The sequence below is a fragment of the Canis aureus genome, chromosome 7, assembly GCF_053574225.1.
Source record: "Canis aureus isolate CA01 chromosome 7, VMU_Caureus_v.1.0, whole genome shotgun sequence".
Classification (NCBI taxonomy): Eukaryota; Metazoa; Chordata; class Mammalia; order Carnivora; family Canidae; genus Canis; species Canis aureus.
Window position 1 is genome coordinate 55,033,494 of NC_135617.1, and position 19,520 is coordinate 55,053,013.

Below are 19,520 nucleotides of genomic sequence, written 5' to 3' on the forward strand. Positions count from 1 at the left end.
TCGGTGAGCTGATGACTGCGCTGAAGGCACAAAGCACCGTGACGTCACTCGTGGCTCACACACACCTGCTTGGATGGGTATTTCACTCTCTCTGTCCAAGCAGCAGGCAAGCAGCCAGTCTGGCTGCGTCCCCACTGTAGGAAGATCTGGGCTCTGGAGCCAGGGTAAGAATTGGAGCAGTCTGGGAAAGGAAATGGCCAGGGCTGGGGAGGTGGGGTAAACATGACAGAGAAAGTTCTGTGAGATGAGAGGTCTTCTGGGCCTCCATGCCTCTTCTGGCACTCTGGTGGGCACATGGGCTGCTGCAGTGCAGATAGACAACTTTCACTTTTGTTGCTTATCTTCGATTCACCAAAGACTTTCAAGGTGCCTTTCGATGTTTATACTATGGAAACTCTACCTGTCTTAAAAGAGTCATTCCATTTACAGGAAATGCTCTGATTCATAGAGAAGCCTGAAGTCATTTGTAAAACAGGGCTTCATGAGGTCAAATTAAGAACCTTAGTTTCTTATTTGTGTTTTAAATGCACAGTCATTAGAAACTGTGTATTACAAGCAATTAGACTTATGGCTGTTGACACTTCTGGACTATTTGTCATCTACTGGCTTCCAGGAAAAGACATGAAGACATAAAAGTGTGACCCCAAGTCCATGTAGTAAATACTATGTGGGTGACCACTTATAAAATTATCTTCTAAAGAGTGCAAATCTGGGCAGCCCTGGTGGCTCAGCGGTCTAGGAGAGACTGATCCTGGAGACCTGGGATCGAGTCCCACCTCAGGCTACCTGCATGGAGCCTGCTTTTCCCTCTGCCTGTGTCTCTGCCTCTGTCTCTCTCTGTGCCTCTCATGAATAAATAAATAAAATCTTAAAAAAGAAAAAAGAGTGCAAATCTAAGGGGAGATGCCTCGGTGACTCAGACCCTTAAGTGAGGTTTCTTGATTTCACTCCAGTCACGATCTCAGAGTTGTGGGATGGAGCCAATGTGGGCTTTGTGCTTAGTGCTGGGAGTCTGCTTGTCTCTCTCCCTCTGCTCCTCCCTCTACCTAATCTTTGTCTGTCTGTCTCCCACCCTCCTTTTTAAATAAGTAAGTAGTTTTTTAAAAAAATTAAGTGTATAAGGATTTGGAAGTCTGGAAAATATGCAGTGATATTCTAAGAAAATCAAATGAACTTCTTTTTTTTTAATTTTTTTATTTTTCAAATGAACTTCTTTAAGAAGCCCACTTCTTTGTTATTTAAAGGAAACACCAAGACATCAAAACATAATCTGATCTCAGAAAGATATTATGGTCTTAATGGTGAGATCAAAAAATTACAGGAAAATATTAGAGTAATACTAGAACACAATAAAGTTTGAAGTTTGGGACAGAGATTATTGATACTACCTATTTATTCTTCCCATCTTTATTTTAAATATTGTCTTTTTCTTTGTTCTAGGATTATGAAACTGAACACCATGATTTTCCTACAGACACCTTAGAACCATGTCATCTCAGTCTTAAAACACCTGTAAGAAAGGACACGGTACTTTTCCATTAGTAAGTAGCAAGGGGGAAAAATGGCAGCCAACTTTTCAACTACGTATGAATGTGGGTTTTGTCATTGTTTTCACTGATGCAACAAACGTGAGTATAGGTTGAGTGAATGGGGATAGGGAAAAAGGAGACTGGTAGGGAGGAATATATGACATCTTGGTCTATTGAATTGTGGAATCCCAATGAATGATTGCAATCTCATTGAATGAGCTCTACAAAATTATCAGGCTAATAGGTATGTCTGTCAATAAACTGGTGAGACTATGACAGCCCAAATGTTAGATCATTTTCTTAAAGTTATCCAGAGGATTTCCAGTAGAACTGGGCCTTGAATATTTGAATCTCCACTTAGATTATGCTGATTTTTTTCCCTATGAAACCTGGAAGTAAAAACAGATCTTATAGACACTTCTAAAATAACCAATTTGGGATCCCTGGGTGGCGCAGCGGTTTGGCGCCTGCCTTTGGCCCAGGGCGCGATCCTGGAGACCCGGGATTGAATCCCACGTTGGGCTCCCGGTGCATGGAGCCTGCTTCTCCCTCTGCCTGTGTCTCTCCCTCTCTGTCTCTCTCTCTGTGACTATCATAAATAAATAAATAAAAAATTAAATATATATATATATAAAATTACCAATTTAATCAAACAACATGCATTCATAAAAAGATCTTATGAAACCAGCAAACCACTACACATTGTAAAGGATCATAATAAAAATACTAATAATCTCCATTTATTATTATATGCCAGGCATTGTATTAGGGGCTTTTTTTTTTTTAAAGATTTTGTTTATTTATTCATGATAGACAGAGAGAGAGAGAGACAGAGACACAGGCAGAGGGAGAAGCAGGCTCCATGCACCGGGAGCCCGATGTGGGATTCGATCCTGGGTCTCCAGGACCGCGCCCTGGGCCAAAGGCAGGCGCCAAACCGCAGCGCCACCCAGGGATCCCTGTATTAGGGGCTTTATGCATATCATGCCATTCACTTTTCAAAGCAAAGCTATTGATATGCTAATCCACATTTTACAAAAGAGAAAATGGAAACAGGATTTCCCAAAACTGATGGCTTCCAAAGATTATGCTCTTAACCAATAAGTCATAGAAAGTTGGTAACTGAGAAGTAAAGGAATGCTGACCCACAGGAATTGAGCTGTGAGGTAGGATCCTGGTTACCTTCACAATGATTAACAAGTCTTAAGTGGTTATTATAAAAATACTAAGCCAAAAAAGCAGTATCCAGATTTTAGTGTGTCTGGGAAGAGAGGAGGACTGGTTAGGGAGGGAAGGCATGCTGTATTAACTCATGTTAATTAGAATACCACCTCTCATCAGTCAGAATGGTTAGAATCAACAACTCAGGAAACAACAGATGTTGGTAAGGACGTGGAGAAAGGGATACCCTCTTACAGTGTTGGTAGGAATACAAAATGGTGCAGCCACTCTGGAGAGCAGTATGGAGGTTCCTCAAAAAGTTAAAAATAGAGCTACTCTATGACCCAACAATTGCACTACTAGGTGTTTATCTAAAGGTATTTATCTAGACATAGTGATTCGAAGGGGCACATGCACTGCAATGTATATAGCAGCAATGTCCACAATAGCCAAACTATGGAAAGAGCCCAGATGTCCATCAACAGACTAATGGATAAAGAAGAGATGCTAGACTTACGTATATATGAATATTACTCAGCCATCCAAAAGAATGAAATCTTACCATTTGCAACGATGTGAATGGAACTAGATGGTATTATGCTAAGTGAAATAAGTCAGCCAGAGAAAGACAAATACCATTTGATTTCACTCATATGTGGAATTTAAGAAACAAAATGGATAAACATAGAGGAAAGGAAGGAAAAATAAAATAAGATGAAAACAGAGAGGGAGGCATACCATAAGAGATGAGGAACTCTAGGGGGAAAAAAAACCTGAGGGCTGCTGGACAGGAGGTAGATGGGGGAAAGGATAATTGGATGATGGACATTAAGGAGGGCACTTGATATAATGAGCACTGGGTGTTGTATACAACTGATGAATCAGTAGACTCTACCTCTGAAACTAATAATACAGTATGTGTTAATTAAATTAAATTTAGAGTTAAAGTTTAAAAAAGTAAAGTGATATGTGTATCAGTCTTTGGAAATGCTTTTCTAAAGGATAAGAAATAAAATCCTGCCAGTATTGTGAAAAAAGTAAATGGTAGAATTGAGACTAAGTTAAATATAAAAATAAATTTGAAGAATAAGACTGAAGCTGAGTGATGAAATCTATCACCACCTTGAAATCAGTTTCAAACTCTTTTCATAGTGTATTCTAAAATTTGCTTATGTTTTAGTACAGTGACTGAATAAACATAATCTACTTTCAGAAAAAAAGCAATAGGTAACAATTAATGGAATGCAAAAACTATTGAATTTCACACTTTAAATGAATGAATTGTATGGTATGTAAATTATATCTCAGTAAGGTTTGTCTTTTTAAAACTTTAAAAACAAGCTATATGAAAACTAAATAATGTCAAAAGCCATGATAGCCAACTAGCAATGAAATTTGAAGATACTAGTATAAAAAATTCTGTTTCAAAAATTTATTGACTTAGATTTACTTGCACAACCTGAATTTTCTAAAACAGAAAAGATGTAACATATATTGTGCTCTAACCTCCTTTCCACCTTCCTTCTTTCTTCAGATAAAGCAAACACTTCATCCTGCTCTGATAACAAACAGTAAGTGATAAGTGATAATGAGTAAGTAACTCATTTATTCTAATGTGAATATTTTATTTGCTAGTCATTTATGTTTTGCCAATGCTCAAATTATATATTTAACACATTTATCCATGATTTTCAAAACTTTATGGGTAAATCTTTATTAAGAGAATCAGTTTTTACTCTTTACTCACTTTATCAAGTTGAAACTTTAATTCTTTATAGTTCATATTAAAATAAGTAATATAAATAATTCTCAGGTTTACAACTTTGAAACAATTATTTTAAAACTACCTTCACTAGAAGACATGTAAAAGGATGACAAATTGTATATATTATACATACTTCCACATTGATGATTTTTACTGTGAACATGAATGGCTATGTATTAATTCAGGGATTGTTAAAATAAGGAAAGAGTGCCTCCAGTGTACTACAAAAACATTGCTTTTCTCAGGTGAAACTATGTTCCTTTCAATGTGCATTGATTTTGATGTTATACTTGAAGGCTAATTTCTGAAGTTACTTAAGAACTTACCATTGGCATAGGTAAATTAATTGTTCTAACCCTCAATTTCTTCATCTGTAAAATATAGTCATACCCACCAAGAAATGATGATGAAATTAGAAAGCAAATTTTGCATTACATGGTCAACAAATAATCTTCTCCCTTTTTTGAGCATTTTATTGAGGAATAAGGGAATATATGGAACAGGTATCAATTGTCTACTGTTTACAAATCAATAAGGCCTAAGAAGTATCACAGATAAATTATTTAGAATATTCTTTCTCTTCAGGAATTTGGGAGTACCAGTCTCAAAGAATACAAACCAATGCATCATTCCTTTAGTTTATAGAATAATTTCTATGACTAATGGCCAGAAGATGAGTGGTTTTTTTTTAACTGAGTGGACTCATTGCTTCATCTAAAGGATCAAGAAAAGAATTTTTTTGACACACTGAGAAAGGACAACACAGACAACCCAATGCTGGATGTCTCTTATAAAGTTAATGAGGATATTAAACAAATTTTGTATCAAATCATGGATTCAGAAAATTTGAACAGGCTAGATTTTCAACATATTACTTGTAATTTTATTTTTTTTATACTGGGAAATTTGAGATAGAGTAATAAAATCAAAATAACTTCTAATCCTTCTGCCAGTAAAATAACCACCAATAAAATGTTTGTATATTTATTGTTTTAGGTTTATTTATTTGAGAGACAGAACACACCTGCACATGAGCCTGTGGGAGAAGGGTAGAGGGTAAGAGAGAAAGAGTAGGCACAACACTGAGTGCAGGTCACCAACATGGGGTTTGATCCCACAACCCTGAGATCATGACCTGAGCTGAAATCAAGAGTTGGATATTTAACCGACTGAGCCACCCAAGCTCCCTTGTACATTTATTTTTGTGTAATCATAACCTTAGAATCTTGATTAGAATCATGTGTAAATAAAAGAACAAGCAATTTTACTTTTTATAGATCAGAGCAAACCAAGAGATAGTGTACACTGAAAATAAATTCTCCCCCCAAATCAATGAATAATTAATGAGGTACATTAATTAACCCTGAAGAAGTTTGTTTTTTCCACATTTTTAATGTATTTAAGAGCAATAGAACTAGGTAGAAATATGATGACATGTCCCTAACCTATATAGGTATACTTCAAGAGCATTAGTCAAGTGTTTCAGTTTATTTTTTATTGTCCCTATCAGTGATAAAGTTTGTTCGATTATGGTTTTACTGGCACCAAATAACAATCTTCTCTTGCTACATTTTTTATGAATTTCGGAATTACATTTCCTTTAAACTAACCAAGGTCACTACATTGGTTTTTCCTCATAGTCAGGGAGCTGTGTACTACATGTTTTAATGCAGATCATTGTTCTCTTTGACTTATTTCCCAGAAATGGCTTTATTCCCAGTCGTGGTGTTTCTGGCTGCTGTTCTTGTTCCATCTTTACCCACAGAAGGAAAGGTAAAGTTAAATTGGGAAATCTTTCTAAAGCTATCCACAAAAGTTTATGGGATGGCTAGGTTCTTTGAGACGAGAAGGGGCAAGAGTGTTTGGTATATCATAAAGTACTCATTGCTAGCTTAGAGCCACCAGTCATATGTGGTTAGTGAATACTTACAATGTGGCTTACATACTGTAACTGTAAAATATACACTAGATTTCAAAGACTTAGTACCCCCCCTCCAAAAAAAGAAAGAAAATATCTCACTAATAACTTAGATATTCAATATATGATGAAACCATATTTCAGATAAATAATTAAATAATGTATTAAGTTCTCAGGGCCGTTGTAAGAAATGAATGCAAGTTGGGTGGACTGGAACAATAGAAATTTATTCTCTCACAGTTCTGGAGGCCAGAAGCCTAAAATCTAGACATCAGTAAGGCCACACTTCTGCTGGCGGAACTAGGAGGAAATCTGTTCCATGTCTTTTAGCTTTGGTGGCTTTGACCAATCACTGTGATAATTAAGCTTGTGGCTATATCACTTATTCTCTGCTTCCCTTTTCACATGATCTCTCCTGTATCTCTTATAAGAATACTTACCATTGGATTTAGGTCCTACTTGGATAATTCAGGGTGATTCAATCTTGAGATCCTTAACTATATCTGGAAAGACTCTTATCCAGTTAAGTTGATATTGACAGATTCTGGGGATTAGGATGTAGATATATTATTTTTATAGACTATTAGCCCACTCATTAAAAATAAAATTTATTGTTTAAAACAATGTCAATACAATTGAAAAATCATACATCATGATCAAGTAGGATTTATTTAATACTTGCAAAACTATCAATGCAATATGTCACATGAATAAGAAAAAGGATAAAAACCATATGATCATTTCAACAGATTCAGAAAAAGCATTTGAGAAAGTACAACATCCATTCATGATAAAAAGTCTCTGCAAAGTAGGTCTAGAGGGAACATACCTCAGTATAATAAAGGCCTAATATAAAAAATTCACGGCCAAAATCATACTCAATGGTGAAAAACTGAGGGCTTTTCCCCTTAAGTCAGGAACAAGTCAAGGATGTCTACTTTCACCACTTTCATTCAACATAGTACTGGAAGTTCTAGCCACAGCAATTAAACAACATAAAGAAATAAAAGGCATCAAAATTGGTAAGAAGCAAAACTCTCACTCCCATACACAAAAGAAAACTCAAAATGGATTGAAGACCTGAAACCATGAAAATCCTAGAAGATTGCACAGAAGGTAATGTCTCTTACATTGGCTGAGGGAACATTTTTCTAGATCTGTCTCCTGAGGCAAGGGAAACAAAAGCAAAAATAAATATTGGGCCCACAACAAAATAAAAAGGTTCTGCACAGCAAAGGGAACAATTAAAAAAAAACTAATAGGTAGCCTCCTGAATGGACAAATATATTTGCAAATGATATATCTGATAAAGAGTTAGTGCCTGAAAAGTATAAAGAACCAAAACAACTCAACACACAAGCACAAATAATTCAATTAAAAATGGACAGAAGACATGAACAAACATCCTCTAAAGAAGACCTATGGATGGCCAATGGACACACGAAAAGATATTCAATGTCACTCATCATCAGGGAAATACAAATCAAAACCATGAGATGTCAACTCACCCCTGTCAGAGTGGATAAAATCAACAACACAAAAAATCAAATTGTTGGCAAGGATGTAGAGAAAAAGGAACCCTCATGGACTGTTGATGGGAATGCAAACTGGTGCAGCCACTGTGGAAAATAGTGCAGAGGTTTTCCAAAAAAATTAAAAATAGAATTACTATATGATCCAGTAATTTGACTACAAGGTATTTACCCAAAATATATGAAAACACTAATTAGAAAAGATATATGAATCCCTATGTTTATTACAGAATTATTTACATTAACCAAATTATGGAAGCAGCCCAAGTGTCCACTGATAGATGAATGGATAAAGGAGTATATATATATATATATATATATATATATATATATATACACACACATATATGTAGATACATATATTATATATCATGCATACCTGATATATATTATATATGCTATATTATTGTGTATATACACATAATGAAACATTATTCAGCCATACAAAGGAATAAAATCTTGCCATTTGCAATAACATGGATGGAGCTAGAGAGATAACAGGATTGGAAGGGCCATGAAAAGAGAAAAAGCACAATGAGTTCCCTTGAAACTAGAAATTGGCATCTGTGGCCTCAAAGGAGATTTTAATTTGTCATGCCATGAATTTCATCCTCATTCTCAAAGCTTCAAATTACTTCTTTCGTATTTGTCATAGCTTTGGCTCAGGTTCATTGGCAATGCTTAACAACTAATATTGACTTGAACTGAATGCTTTTTAAAATGATCTTTGCTCCCTTGAATTCACTTATTCATTCTTAAATGCAATTTTAACAAATGTTAGATGGGTAACTTTAATGTTATTTCCCTTTAGGATCCATCCTTTACTGCTTTGTTAACCACTCAAACGCAAGTCCAAAAGGAGATTGTAAATAAACACAATGAACTAAGGAAATCAGTCTCTCCACCTGCCAGCAACATGCTAAAGATGGTAAGAGGCAGTGATAAAGGCTAGTGTGTGAATCAGCAGGGATTAGAGCAGGGAGCTGGTAACTGGCATCTCTGAAGAACTTTGCTTACAAGTTTTGTTTCTGTTTTACTATTTCATTTGAGCTGTGTAATGTGGGCAGAGCAGAAACTAATTTTCCTTATAATGGTTAAATAATTTGTCAAGGTTACACGGCTATTAAGTTGGGAAGGCAAAATTAGAAGCCAAATCTTCGGACATCAAATATGAAGTCATTGCAATTTTGTTCACAATCTACCCTAGTCTAAAATAAAGGAGGCCCCTTTCCTTCATGTATTTTATTCTTTTTAAGTAATCTCTATGCCCAATGTGGGGCTCGAACCCCAACATCAAAAATCCCATTCTCTACCAACTGAGCCAGCCAGACACCCACTAAAGTCCCTTTTCTGTCAAAATCAGAGCCATTTAGAATACATAACAACCCACTTTCCAGGATATAGTCCATAAAACTACATATTTCCCATCTGAATGCAATGGGCTACAAATGAAATAGGGTATAATCTAGACCTGCTTATTACAAAGGAACTATAATTCGAAGTCTTTACATGTTGAATATTTAGAGTAGCCCCATCACTAAAAATCCCACATGTGGTTCCTATACTATCATGTTATTAGATATTAGATATTTCTCTTAGTAGACACATCATTTATGAACTTCTCCTCATTTGGAAATTGGTGCTGGAGCAGAAAAACACACGCACGTACCTCGCTAACAAAAAGGTTTCACACCACTGATGATTATGTAATATATCAAAGAAGTTTAAAGTAGTACAAATCAATCTACCAATCAGATCATGGAACTATATGCTTCATTAAAGTTGATTTTTTAAAGTGTTTGTTTTTTTCTTATGACATTTAGGAATGGAACAGAGATGCGGCAGCAAATGCCCAAAAGTGGGCAAACAAGTGCACTTTAGAACACAGCGTGCCAGAGGACCGAAAAACCAGTATGTAAATGAGTAAATATTTGTTTAATAAATGAACAAATATAATAATATTGGAAACATCAAATAGAATAGAACTTCTGGGATGTTCTAAAAAGACTTAGAATATAAATGTTGCTTATACTGCTCCTTTAAATTTCTTATTGTTATCATTTATTTTTAGAAAGAGAGAGTGCAAGCAGAGGGAAAAGGAGTAGAGGGAGAGGGAGAGAAAGAATCTCAAGCAGGCTCCACACTGAACACAGAGCCCAATGCAGGGCTTGATCTCACGACCTGATCATGACCTGAGCTGAAATCAAGAGTCAGATCTTAACAGACTGAGCCACCCAGGTGCCCCTGTAGTTCTTTTAAAATTAAAGTATCTGTAGAGGGAGAGAGAATTATAGGTACTATTTTGTGCTTGTTAATCATTTACATTATGCAAATAACAGCTGAAACAGTACTTCATTTGTTCCTCCCAACCAGCTCATGAGTCAACAGGTCATGTACTATCATTTCTCCAAATTTAAAGATGAGAAGAGGCCAGGGGAGGAATGACTTCCTCAAGACACAATCTGAAGTGTGTCATATACTGGAAAGTTAATCAGGCTTATTGATTTCTAATCCACTGCTCTTTTTTGTGATATTGTATAGCTTTGGTGTTTTTATATCTCTTCTTTTTATTCATAAGATATACTAAATAAATTATGGTGATTTATTCCTGAATTTTTTCTCTAAAAATACTTAAATTTTTAAAATCATGGTAAATAATTTGGGTTTGTTGATTCATTTTTGAATTTTTGAATCCTTATCAAATATTATCAATACTATGAAAGAAAAAAAAAGTTTTGTGCATAAGCCTTCACAAAATATTGATATTATTAGGCACCTGAGTGGCTCAGTGGTTGAGTGTCTGCCTTCAGCTCAAGTCATGATCCTGGGATCCTGGGATCCTGGGATCCTGGGATCGAGTCCCACATCGGGTTCCTCACAGGGAGCCTGCTTCTCCCTCTGCCTATGTCTCTGCCTCTCTCTCTGTGTGTCTCATGAATAAATAAATAAAATCTTTAGAAAATATAAATAAAATATTTATATTAGCAACTATAACCTATATATAGGCAAGCTCAATTTGAAAGCAATGAATTTTTACCTGTAATGTCATTACAATTATTATTTATATTGTTAATGTTGTTCTGTTAATGGAATTATGAAGAGAATGACTGCATTCAGTAGAGGATTAAAACAAATGGTCTTAAAGATGCAAGTTTACTATTATATTCTTAGTTTCTTTTATCCATATTAAAAGAGATAGCCAAGAATATCTTGTACTCTCTTTAAGCAGCATATAGACATTATTTTTCAAGCTACAAGATATAAATAGTAATTGAGAGCTTGAAAAGATAGAAGTTTCTGGGCATCAAGTCACTTCTTTCTTTTTATTAATTTTATTGTGGTAAGAACACTTAACATGAGACCTACACCCTTAACAAATAATTAGGTCTAGTAAACAATATTATCGACTTAGGTACAATGTTGTATAGCAGAATTTATTCATCTAGAAAGTATTCATCTTGCTTACCTGAAACTTTATGCCCATTGACTGGTAATTCCCCGTTTCTCCTTCCCCCCATCCTTGGACATCACTGTTCTACTCTAATTCTATGAATTTGGCTATTTAAGGTACTTCATATAAATGGGATCATGCAATTGTTGTCTTTCCATGACTGGCTTAATTCACTTAACATCATGTTTTCAAGATTCATCCACATTGTCTTACTCAATTATTGCAGAATCTCCTTCTTTTTTAAGGATGAATGACATCCATGGTGTATATGCGTGTGTCATTTTGTTCCTCCATTCATCTGTCCATGGATTTCAGTTTCCATATACCGGCTATTGTGAATAGTGCCGCAATGAATATGAAGAATGCTAATATCTCTTCAAAATCCTGATTTCAATTCTTTTGAAATGCCACTCAGAGGTGGCATTACAGGACCATTTGGTAGTTCTACTTTAATTTTTGGAGGAACTTCTATGCTTTTCTCCACAGCAGCTACCCCATTTTTTTGTGCACCAAAGGTGTACAGGATTCCAATTTTTTCACATCCTTATCGTCACTTGTTTTCCTTTTCTTTCCCCATTATAGACATCATAAAAGATATAAGATGATATCTCATTGTGGTTTTGAATTGCATTTCCCTGTGATGAGAAATATTGAGTACCTTTTTACATACCTGTTGGCCATTTGTACACTTTAGAGAATGTCTATTAAAACTGTGGTCAGAAAAGATCTATTGTAAATTCCTCAAGCAACCTTCTGAAAAAAGACAGATCTTTGGGCATTCCATCCAACTCTTTCCTTATCTAAGAAGAGGCTAGAAGCTTGGGATTTTTATTTGCTCACTCAGTGCTGAACTAGGAAGGGAAGCTATGGCAACTATGAACCCAAATCTCTGTTCTCATGGCTCCAAATCTTGGTTATGCTAGACCTGTTAACATTCTTAGAGAGGCAAGTCAGAAGTCAATTCTTCAAGCAGTATCTGGAAAACCTGTGGCATTGGATGCACAGGCCAACTGTTTCCCACCCAAGGGGGAAACAGGCAGCAGTGGTGTTGTCTACTTGCTCTGTGCTGAGCTGGGGAGAGGATCATTGGCATCTACCAATCCAAACCACCATCTCTGCTCTCACCCAGGGTGCAGCACTGTAACTATACCAAACCCATCAGAGCTCCAAGACTGGCAAGACAGATGTCAGGTCTTTAGGCAGCCTTGGAGAAATTGGAGCATTGGACACATCAATCAACTCTTTGCTTCCCCAGGAGGAAGCTGAGAACTATGATTTTTCAATTACTTGCTCTGTGTTGAGCCAAGGGGAAGAAATATGGTACTTACTGCCAATGCCACCATCTCCATTCTGGTTCAGGGGGCTAGCCTCTGCCTGACTGTCAGAGTTGCAAGAAGCCAGACAACTGGCAAGCTTCCTTGCAGAAGGTTGGAACACTGGACACATGAACCAATTCTTTGCTTCCCCTGGGAGAAGCTGGGAGCTAGGGGACACCTTCCTGATCAGATGACAGGCACTGGGCTGAACATAGGCATTCTAGAAGAGGGTGTCCCAGTTTCCCTGCAGGGACAGTGAGTCTGGGTTCATATTCTCCCAGGGTACTTTTGGATTTCCCTCAAGGGCAAATTGTTCAGGAATTGTTGCTGAATCAGGGTGTTTGTTAGAGGAAGGAGAGTCCAGGGCTTCCTACTTCACCATCTTGCTGATGTCACTATCTGCAAGGCTCTTCTTTGCCTAATAAGATTTGGCCTTAGGGCATTCTGATTTAGTGATTAAGAGAGGACCCAAAAGCTTTGAAATCTGCCATCTATCCTGATGTCAGTTGCCTCTTAATTGGAGCCCTTAGAGACTGCTTGTAGAACTTTTTTCCAAGTGCACACAAAATCATAATCATAAACACTTAGAAAGAGTCCGATATGTGCAAAATCTCTGGTGAAGACAGACAATAGGAAGAGAAAAAGAAGAAAAAGTTGGTCAGTGTCTTTGCAAATTTACAGTACAAAGCCGAGAGCACAGGAGACATTACATATGTGAGGAATTTAGCATAAAAAAGAATGTATCTCTGATACTCCAGAGGATTATTAAAGCATAAGGTCTTCTTAACCTATTCCAAGTTTTGCATGTTGATGACAACCTCAGCATGCTAGACAGATCTGTCTTAAAATATTTATTTATTTATTTTAGAGAGAGAATGTGTGTGAGTAGAGGGCAGGATCAGGGAGAGAAGGAGAGAGAGAGAGAATCCTCAAACAGACTCCCTGTTGAGTTGGAGAGCCTGATGTGTAAGGCTCAATCTCAGGACCCTGAGATTATGACCTGAGCTGAAATCAAGAGTCAGTTTCTTTACCCACTAAGCCATCCAGGTGTACCAAGACAGATCTGTCTTCTATTCAGCTTTAGGGCTGAGAAATACAGAAGCCTTTTTATTATGTATTAACAGTTATGATTATAGGCACTGTGTTTGAAGGGCAACATCCTTGTGTTCATATAGTTGATTTCTTTTGCCATTGCATGTTTATTGCTTCTTCAAGAACAATCCATTCCTCTTTAGGTACAAAATGTGGTGAGAATCTCTATATGTCAAGTGACCCTACCCCCTGGTCAGATGCAATCCAAAACTGGTATGAGGAGCGCCATAATTTTGTCTATGGTGTAGGACCTAAGAGTTCTGATGCAGTTATTGGACATTACACCCAGGTAAGAATGAAAATACTTCCATCACAAATGCTTTAATATGAAAGCATCTCTGAATTATGACCAGGTCCAATGTTCAATTTGGGTAAGAGCCTGAATAGATATAATAGTCTTGGCTGGTACTTCATCTAGAGCTGTCATTTTTTTCCATTGCTGGCATAACTCTTGGGAAGGAAGTATGTTCTATACTTTTTCAGAATTAGAAATGGATAAAATAGTTAGTGGACATTAAAATACAATATTTTAAAATTTGTGATTTGTTTCAATAATTGAACTAATTATTTTTGAAGGGTACCTGGCTACAGACTATAATTGTACCATTTTTTTGGTTTTACATTTGCCACTATTTTTTTCAATATTTTCCCTCTTTAATGTACTTTCATATATTCCTTTCTGGATTTGTAGCTTGTTTGGTACTCTTCTTATCGTGTTGGATGTGGAATTGCCTATTGTCCCAATCAAGAGAGTCTAAAATACTACTATGTCTGCCAATATTGTCCTGCGTAAGTATATACCTTAGAGGGTAGTGCAATACCACTAAATGCAATTTAATATTTGAAAATTCTTGTATAGTAAACAAACTAGAATATAAAACATAATTCAGTGAAGGGAAGGAATAAATCCTTTTTTCATTTTTAAAAATCATTGCGTAGTTCATATGCAATGCCACATTAGTTTTAGGTGTTTAACATAGTGACAGGTCTCTACTTTATGCTATGCTCACCACAAGGGTAGCTATCACCAGTCGCCATCCAATGCTTTTAGACCATTGACTATAGTCCCTGTGCTGTACTTTTTTATCCCCTTGACTCATTTATTCCATAACTGGAAGCCTGTATCTCCCACTCCCCTTCAACTCTTTAGCCCATCTTCCCATTCCTGCCCCTCTGGCAAATATCAGTTTGTTTTTGTACTTATTATCTGTTTCTGCTTTTTATTTTATTTTTTTTAGAATACTCATGTAAGTAAAATATATGGTATCTGTATTTCTCTGTCCAACTTATTTCACTTAGCATAATACCCTCTAGGTCCATCCAGAAGGAATAAATCTTTGGAAATGCTTTAAGTTAAGATACATTCAAATTATCATGGAAGAGACTACGTTCTCCAGTCCAAGTACAAAATCTGAAGCTCTGTGTCCTCAGTTACAAAGTGACGTCTTTTCTCTCAGTCACTTTTCCCTTGGGCTCATGGCTATCCATGAGCATGGGTAGTGCACATTTCCCTAGATTTGATAGCATCAGTTCTCACTAACTTCATACTCTAGAGAATGGCTGCTTAATAGATAATCAAGGGCAGGTAGTGGAATGACAAGTAGGGGATGACAGATTTCGGCTCTTCCTGTTAAAATATTCCTTGCCCTGCTTATCTAAAAAAAACCACCTACATTATTACCATACAGATGATTCCTTCTTTTGGGTCTCAAAGGTTTTTCAAGAGATCTTTAATGTGCTTCAGAGTCCAGAAAAGAACATCTTCAGTGTTTGGTTTTCAGAAGTTTTCACCAATTCTCCACAATGAACCATGCTTTAAGGTCCTGGCTTGCAGCAGGAAATATGTTTTTTCATCAGGGATCATGTTTGAACTTACCCATAATAAATTATGTGGCTATAATGAAAATCTAATCTCAATATATCTGTTAACCTTAATCTCTTTCAATGTCTGAAATTCCTTGCCACTGGAGTCAAGGAGGCCCCTAAAACCAGGCTCCTACAGGATTTATTTTTAGACTGTAGGTAACTTGAGCATATGCATCTCCAGGGTGAATAGACCTCCAACGTCATTTTCCGGCAGACACTTACTAGGGTTTAGTAGAAAGAATTGAAATCCTATAATAGTGCATCCACTGGCTGGCTCTAAGACAGGAGGATCTGAAGCCAGGCATCTGAGGTGAGAGTTGGAGTGAATAATGATGGAAAGCAGTGGTGAGAGAGTTTCCAGAACATGTTTGTGTCTTTCACATTTTTCCAGAACTGCCATAATGTGTTTTTGTCTTACCCACATTTCTTACACATGTTCACCTATATTCTGTGAAGGAACTGAGTTTCAGATGCATGGCCTTGTGTTCTTGGCTCACTTGACATACTGAGATTGGACTCTCTTGTATTTCAGATGAACTAAATGTCCAGTAGTAATGATTACCAGTGAGTTGTAAGTAACTGTATGTGATTGCACTCATGCTTGTCAAAACTTTTCAATGAACATTCCCTTTTTGGGAAACATAAAAATTTCTCACATACCAACTCTAGAAACTCACAAATTTCTTTCTTTCCCTGTCCCAGTAACACATACCACTACTTAAATATCAATACCTCTATCTGGAAGGTAAAATTATATGTACTTATGTACTGGGGCTTTACTGTTTCTGGTTTCTACTAGAGAAATTTTGTATTTTATTATCTTTTAGATATAAAATGATATTGTAACATTAAACAGTTTTTCCAAACAGCAACCCCCTGCTTCCCAGGAGTTCCTTTGGCTCTCTGATGGATATGTTCTACCTCTAGCTAGCACATAGGGCTGTACTGCCTTACCAATTTGACTGAATCTGTTGGCAGATGAAGAGAATGTTGCCACATGAAAAGATACTCTAGGTACTTAAGACTCCAATTAATCTGATTTAGTTGCTCAGCCTAAAGAATTATAGTCAAGAAGATGGGTCAATATGTGAAGTATTTTCTTAATTTGAATGTTACCTGAATTGCTCACTGGGAGTTGTAATTTTTCAGTTTTTTTTAACGTAACTGAAAATATTTAGTAATTTGTACTGCTCTTGGGGAGTATAAGCTAAACTATAAAGTGACAAATATTTGACATTATGTATTTTAAATTTCAGTGGCAATAATGTGAGTAAAAAGAATAACCCTTACCAACAAGGAACACCTTGTGCTAGTTGCCCTGGTAACTGTGACAATGGACTATGCAGTAAGTTTGAAGTGATTGCCCTGCTATTATAATAAAAGTTTGATATTTCATTTTCTTTTCATGGGTAAGAAATCTGCTAAAGTAACCAACATAAATAATATCTTTATGGAGAAGACAATTATGTTACAGAACAGTGTGTGTTTATGTAAACATTTTACACACTTTAGTAACCTACATATTATTTGTAACAAAAAGAATATTACCATATGTAAGATAATGAAAGATCTACTGTCAACATATTTTTGTGACTATGCATGGCCCATTAATATTAATTATACATGTTTCTGGTAAATAGTTCATTTCATCAAAGTTAGTGACATTATGTCAAAAGTCCTATTTTGAAATGCAAGTCTGTAGGTGTAAGATCACAATATAGCTCAATCTAGACAGGCAAACCAAATATTATGTTATTTCTGTGCTAAGAATTCATTATGCCAACTACTTTTTTCTATAGTATAATTAGAATCATAATATTTAACTTAATAATCATTTTCCCTATAATTTGATAGTAGTTTACTGCACATTTTTAATGACAAAATCAAATCTATATATAATGTTGGCTCACAGAACCCACAAAAATATTGTTGCAAATGAAGAGACTAAAATAAATGTCATATATGTAATTTCTAAAGTTGTAGTGAAAAGAAATAAAAATAGCTGTTAGCTTTTTATGGTTGGAATACTTGTATAAAAATTATTATGAATAATAGAGGGGATGAATCTCATTCCTTGAGATTTTTACCCTTCAACTGCATTCATCATTGGTCAACATTCTTACTGACTGAACTATATAGCTGTAATTCAGAATATTGATTAAAGCTATAAAATCAACTAAAGAAGGAAAAAAGTTACATATTTATAGCTCTTCTGAATGCTATTTGGTAAGAAACTTGGAATTTATCTATTATCAATAAGCACTCAATTGAAAGATTTTAAATAAGAGTGACAGGGACAGAACTATGTTTTATAAAGAGCTTTCTAGCAATAGTATAAAAAAACAATTGGATGGAAGCCAGCTAGAAAACCACTGAAATCCATGGGGGGGAAAAAAAGGTCTCTTTAATGCATTACTGACAAAATAAATGAAGAAAACTGGATGAGATTGGAAAACAAGGAATAGAATAGCCAGTATGTGTTACCTGTACTGACTGAGTGCTAGTCAGAAGTAGGGAAGAAAATTCAAACTGGTCCAGTTATTGGCCTAAATTACTGAGTTGTCAGAGAGCCTTTTCTCTGAGACTGTGGGAAGGGTAGAAGGAGACCACACCCAAAAATTGTCAGCACTGTAGGTGGTATGATGTGTTTAGCTTGAGATTTGTTGAGATTGTAGCCCCTAGGGAGGATCTAAGAAGAAATACAAGAAGAAAAGAAGACATATTATCATGGTTTTGCATCTTTATCTTCCCATATAAATTTCTTTCTTCAGAAAGAAAGCACTGGAGTCTGAAGCAGTGCTGTTCAATAGTATGAAATGAAGGAAATGTTCTCAATCAGCATGTGTCTTACAAGTAGTCAGTAGTCACATGTGGCCCTTTAAACACTTAAAATATGGTTGTAAGATTAAGGAACTAAATTGTTTTTTAAAAAAGTAACTAAATTGTTTACTTTGTCTAATTTAGAATAATTTAAATTTAAATATCTGTATTTGACTAGTGGTTCTCATATTAGACTGCATGTGGAGAGATTTATTTATATTTATCTAGCTTTCTTGGCTAAGGGAGAAAAATGGGGAAATTTATTTTAGAAACATACTACCAAGTTCAAAATTTTTTAAAATGGTTTAATCAGTGTCTTCAACTAAGGCACCTGATATGTCCCTCAAGAAAGGGTAAGCCCATCATTGTGTAAGTGATGTTGATTTGTTTTGTCCAGTTCTACCTGTCTCGTGTACTTTGAATGTATAGATTGTTTTGCTCTTAGTGAGGAAAATGATAATGAGGAACTCATTTTTTTTTCCTCACAGCCAATAGTTGCGAGTATGAAGATCTGCTTAGTAACTGTGATTCTTTGAAGAAGACAGCTGGATGTGAGCATGAATTGCTTAAGGAAAAGTGCAAGGCTACTTGCCTATGTGAAAACAAAATTTACTGAGATGCCTAGGGCGCATTGCACAGGACTAAGTGAAGAAGGTTACATCATTGAATTGACACATACCACAGGGAAAATTGTAGGCATGTTAGTTACAAATACAGTTCCACACTGTAAGGCATCTTATTCTCTTGGATCTATAGAAATCTCTTTCATACAGCAATTTACACGAACAGCATAGTCAATGACTACAGCTTTGGACTTTGATAAAAATTTTGTACTTTAAACTTAATGAATAGAATCAAGTTGAGAATTTTAAAGGTTGTAGAACCATAGACCTTTGGTCACTAGAACTTTGAATTAAAATGGAGAAGTACATATTTCCTCAAACAACATGCAAAAAAAAAGAGAAAGAAAAAAAGAGAGAGAAAGACACTGTAACATCATTGTCATTCCTACTACATGAATTTTTACTTGGATAAAAAATAAAATTCAAAAATTGAAATCTACCTTTGTC

The 19,520-nt window shown here is 35.8% G+C and overlaps 1 protein-coding gene across 4 annotated transcripts; it reads left to right on the plus strand.

Annotated features, from left to right (window-relative positions):
• Positions 1–11: 11 nt before the first annotated feature.
• LOC144317400 (cysteine-rich secretory protein 2-like) lies at positions 12–19,512 on the plus strand. 4 transcript variants are annotated; one of them, XM_077903707.1, is made up of 10 exons: positions 12–164; positions 1,441–1,541; positions 4,225–4,282; positions 6,158–6,228; positions 8,717–8,833; positions 9,729–9,816; positions 13,908–14,053; positions 14,456–14,553; positions 16,887–16,975; positions 18,939–19,512. In XM_077903707.1, the coding sequence occupies exons 3-10, from the start codon at positions 4,279–4,281 to the stop codon at positions 19,064–19,066; spliced, it is 741 nt and encodes a 246-aa protein (XP_077759833.1). In that variant the 5' UTR covers positions 12–164; positions 1,441–1,541; positions 4,225–4,278; the 3' UTR covers positions 19,067–19,512. The 4 variants fall into 4 exon arrangements, with proteins under 4 accessions (XP_077759833.1, XP_077759835.1, XP_077759834.1 ...); XM_077903709.1 differs by having other exon boundaries at positions 4,225–4,261; XM_077903708.1 differs by having other exon boundaries at positions 1,441–1,512.
• The last annotated feature ends 8 nt before the right edge of the window (positions 19,513–19,520 follow it).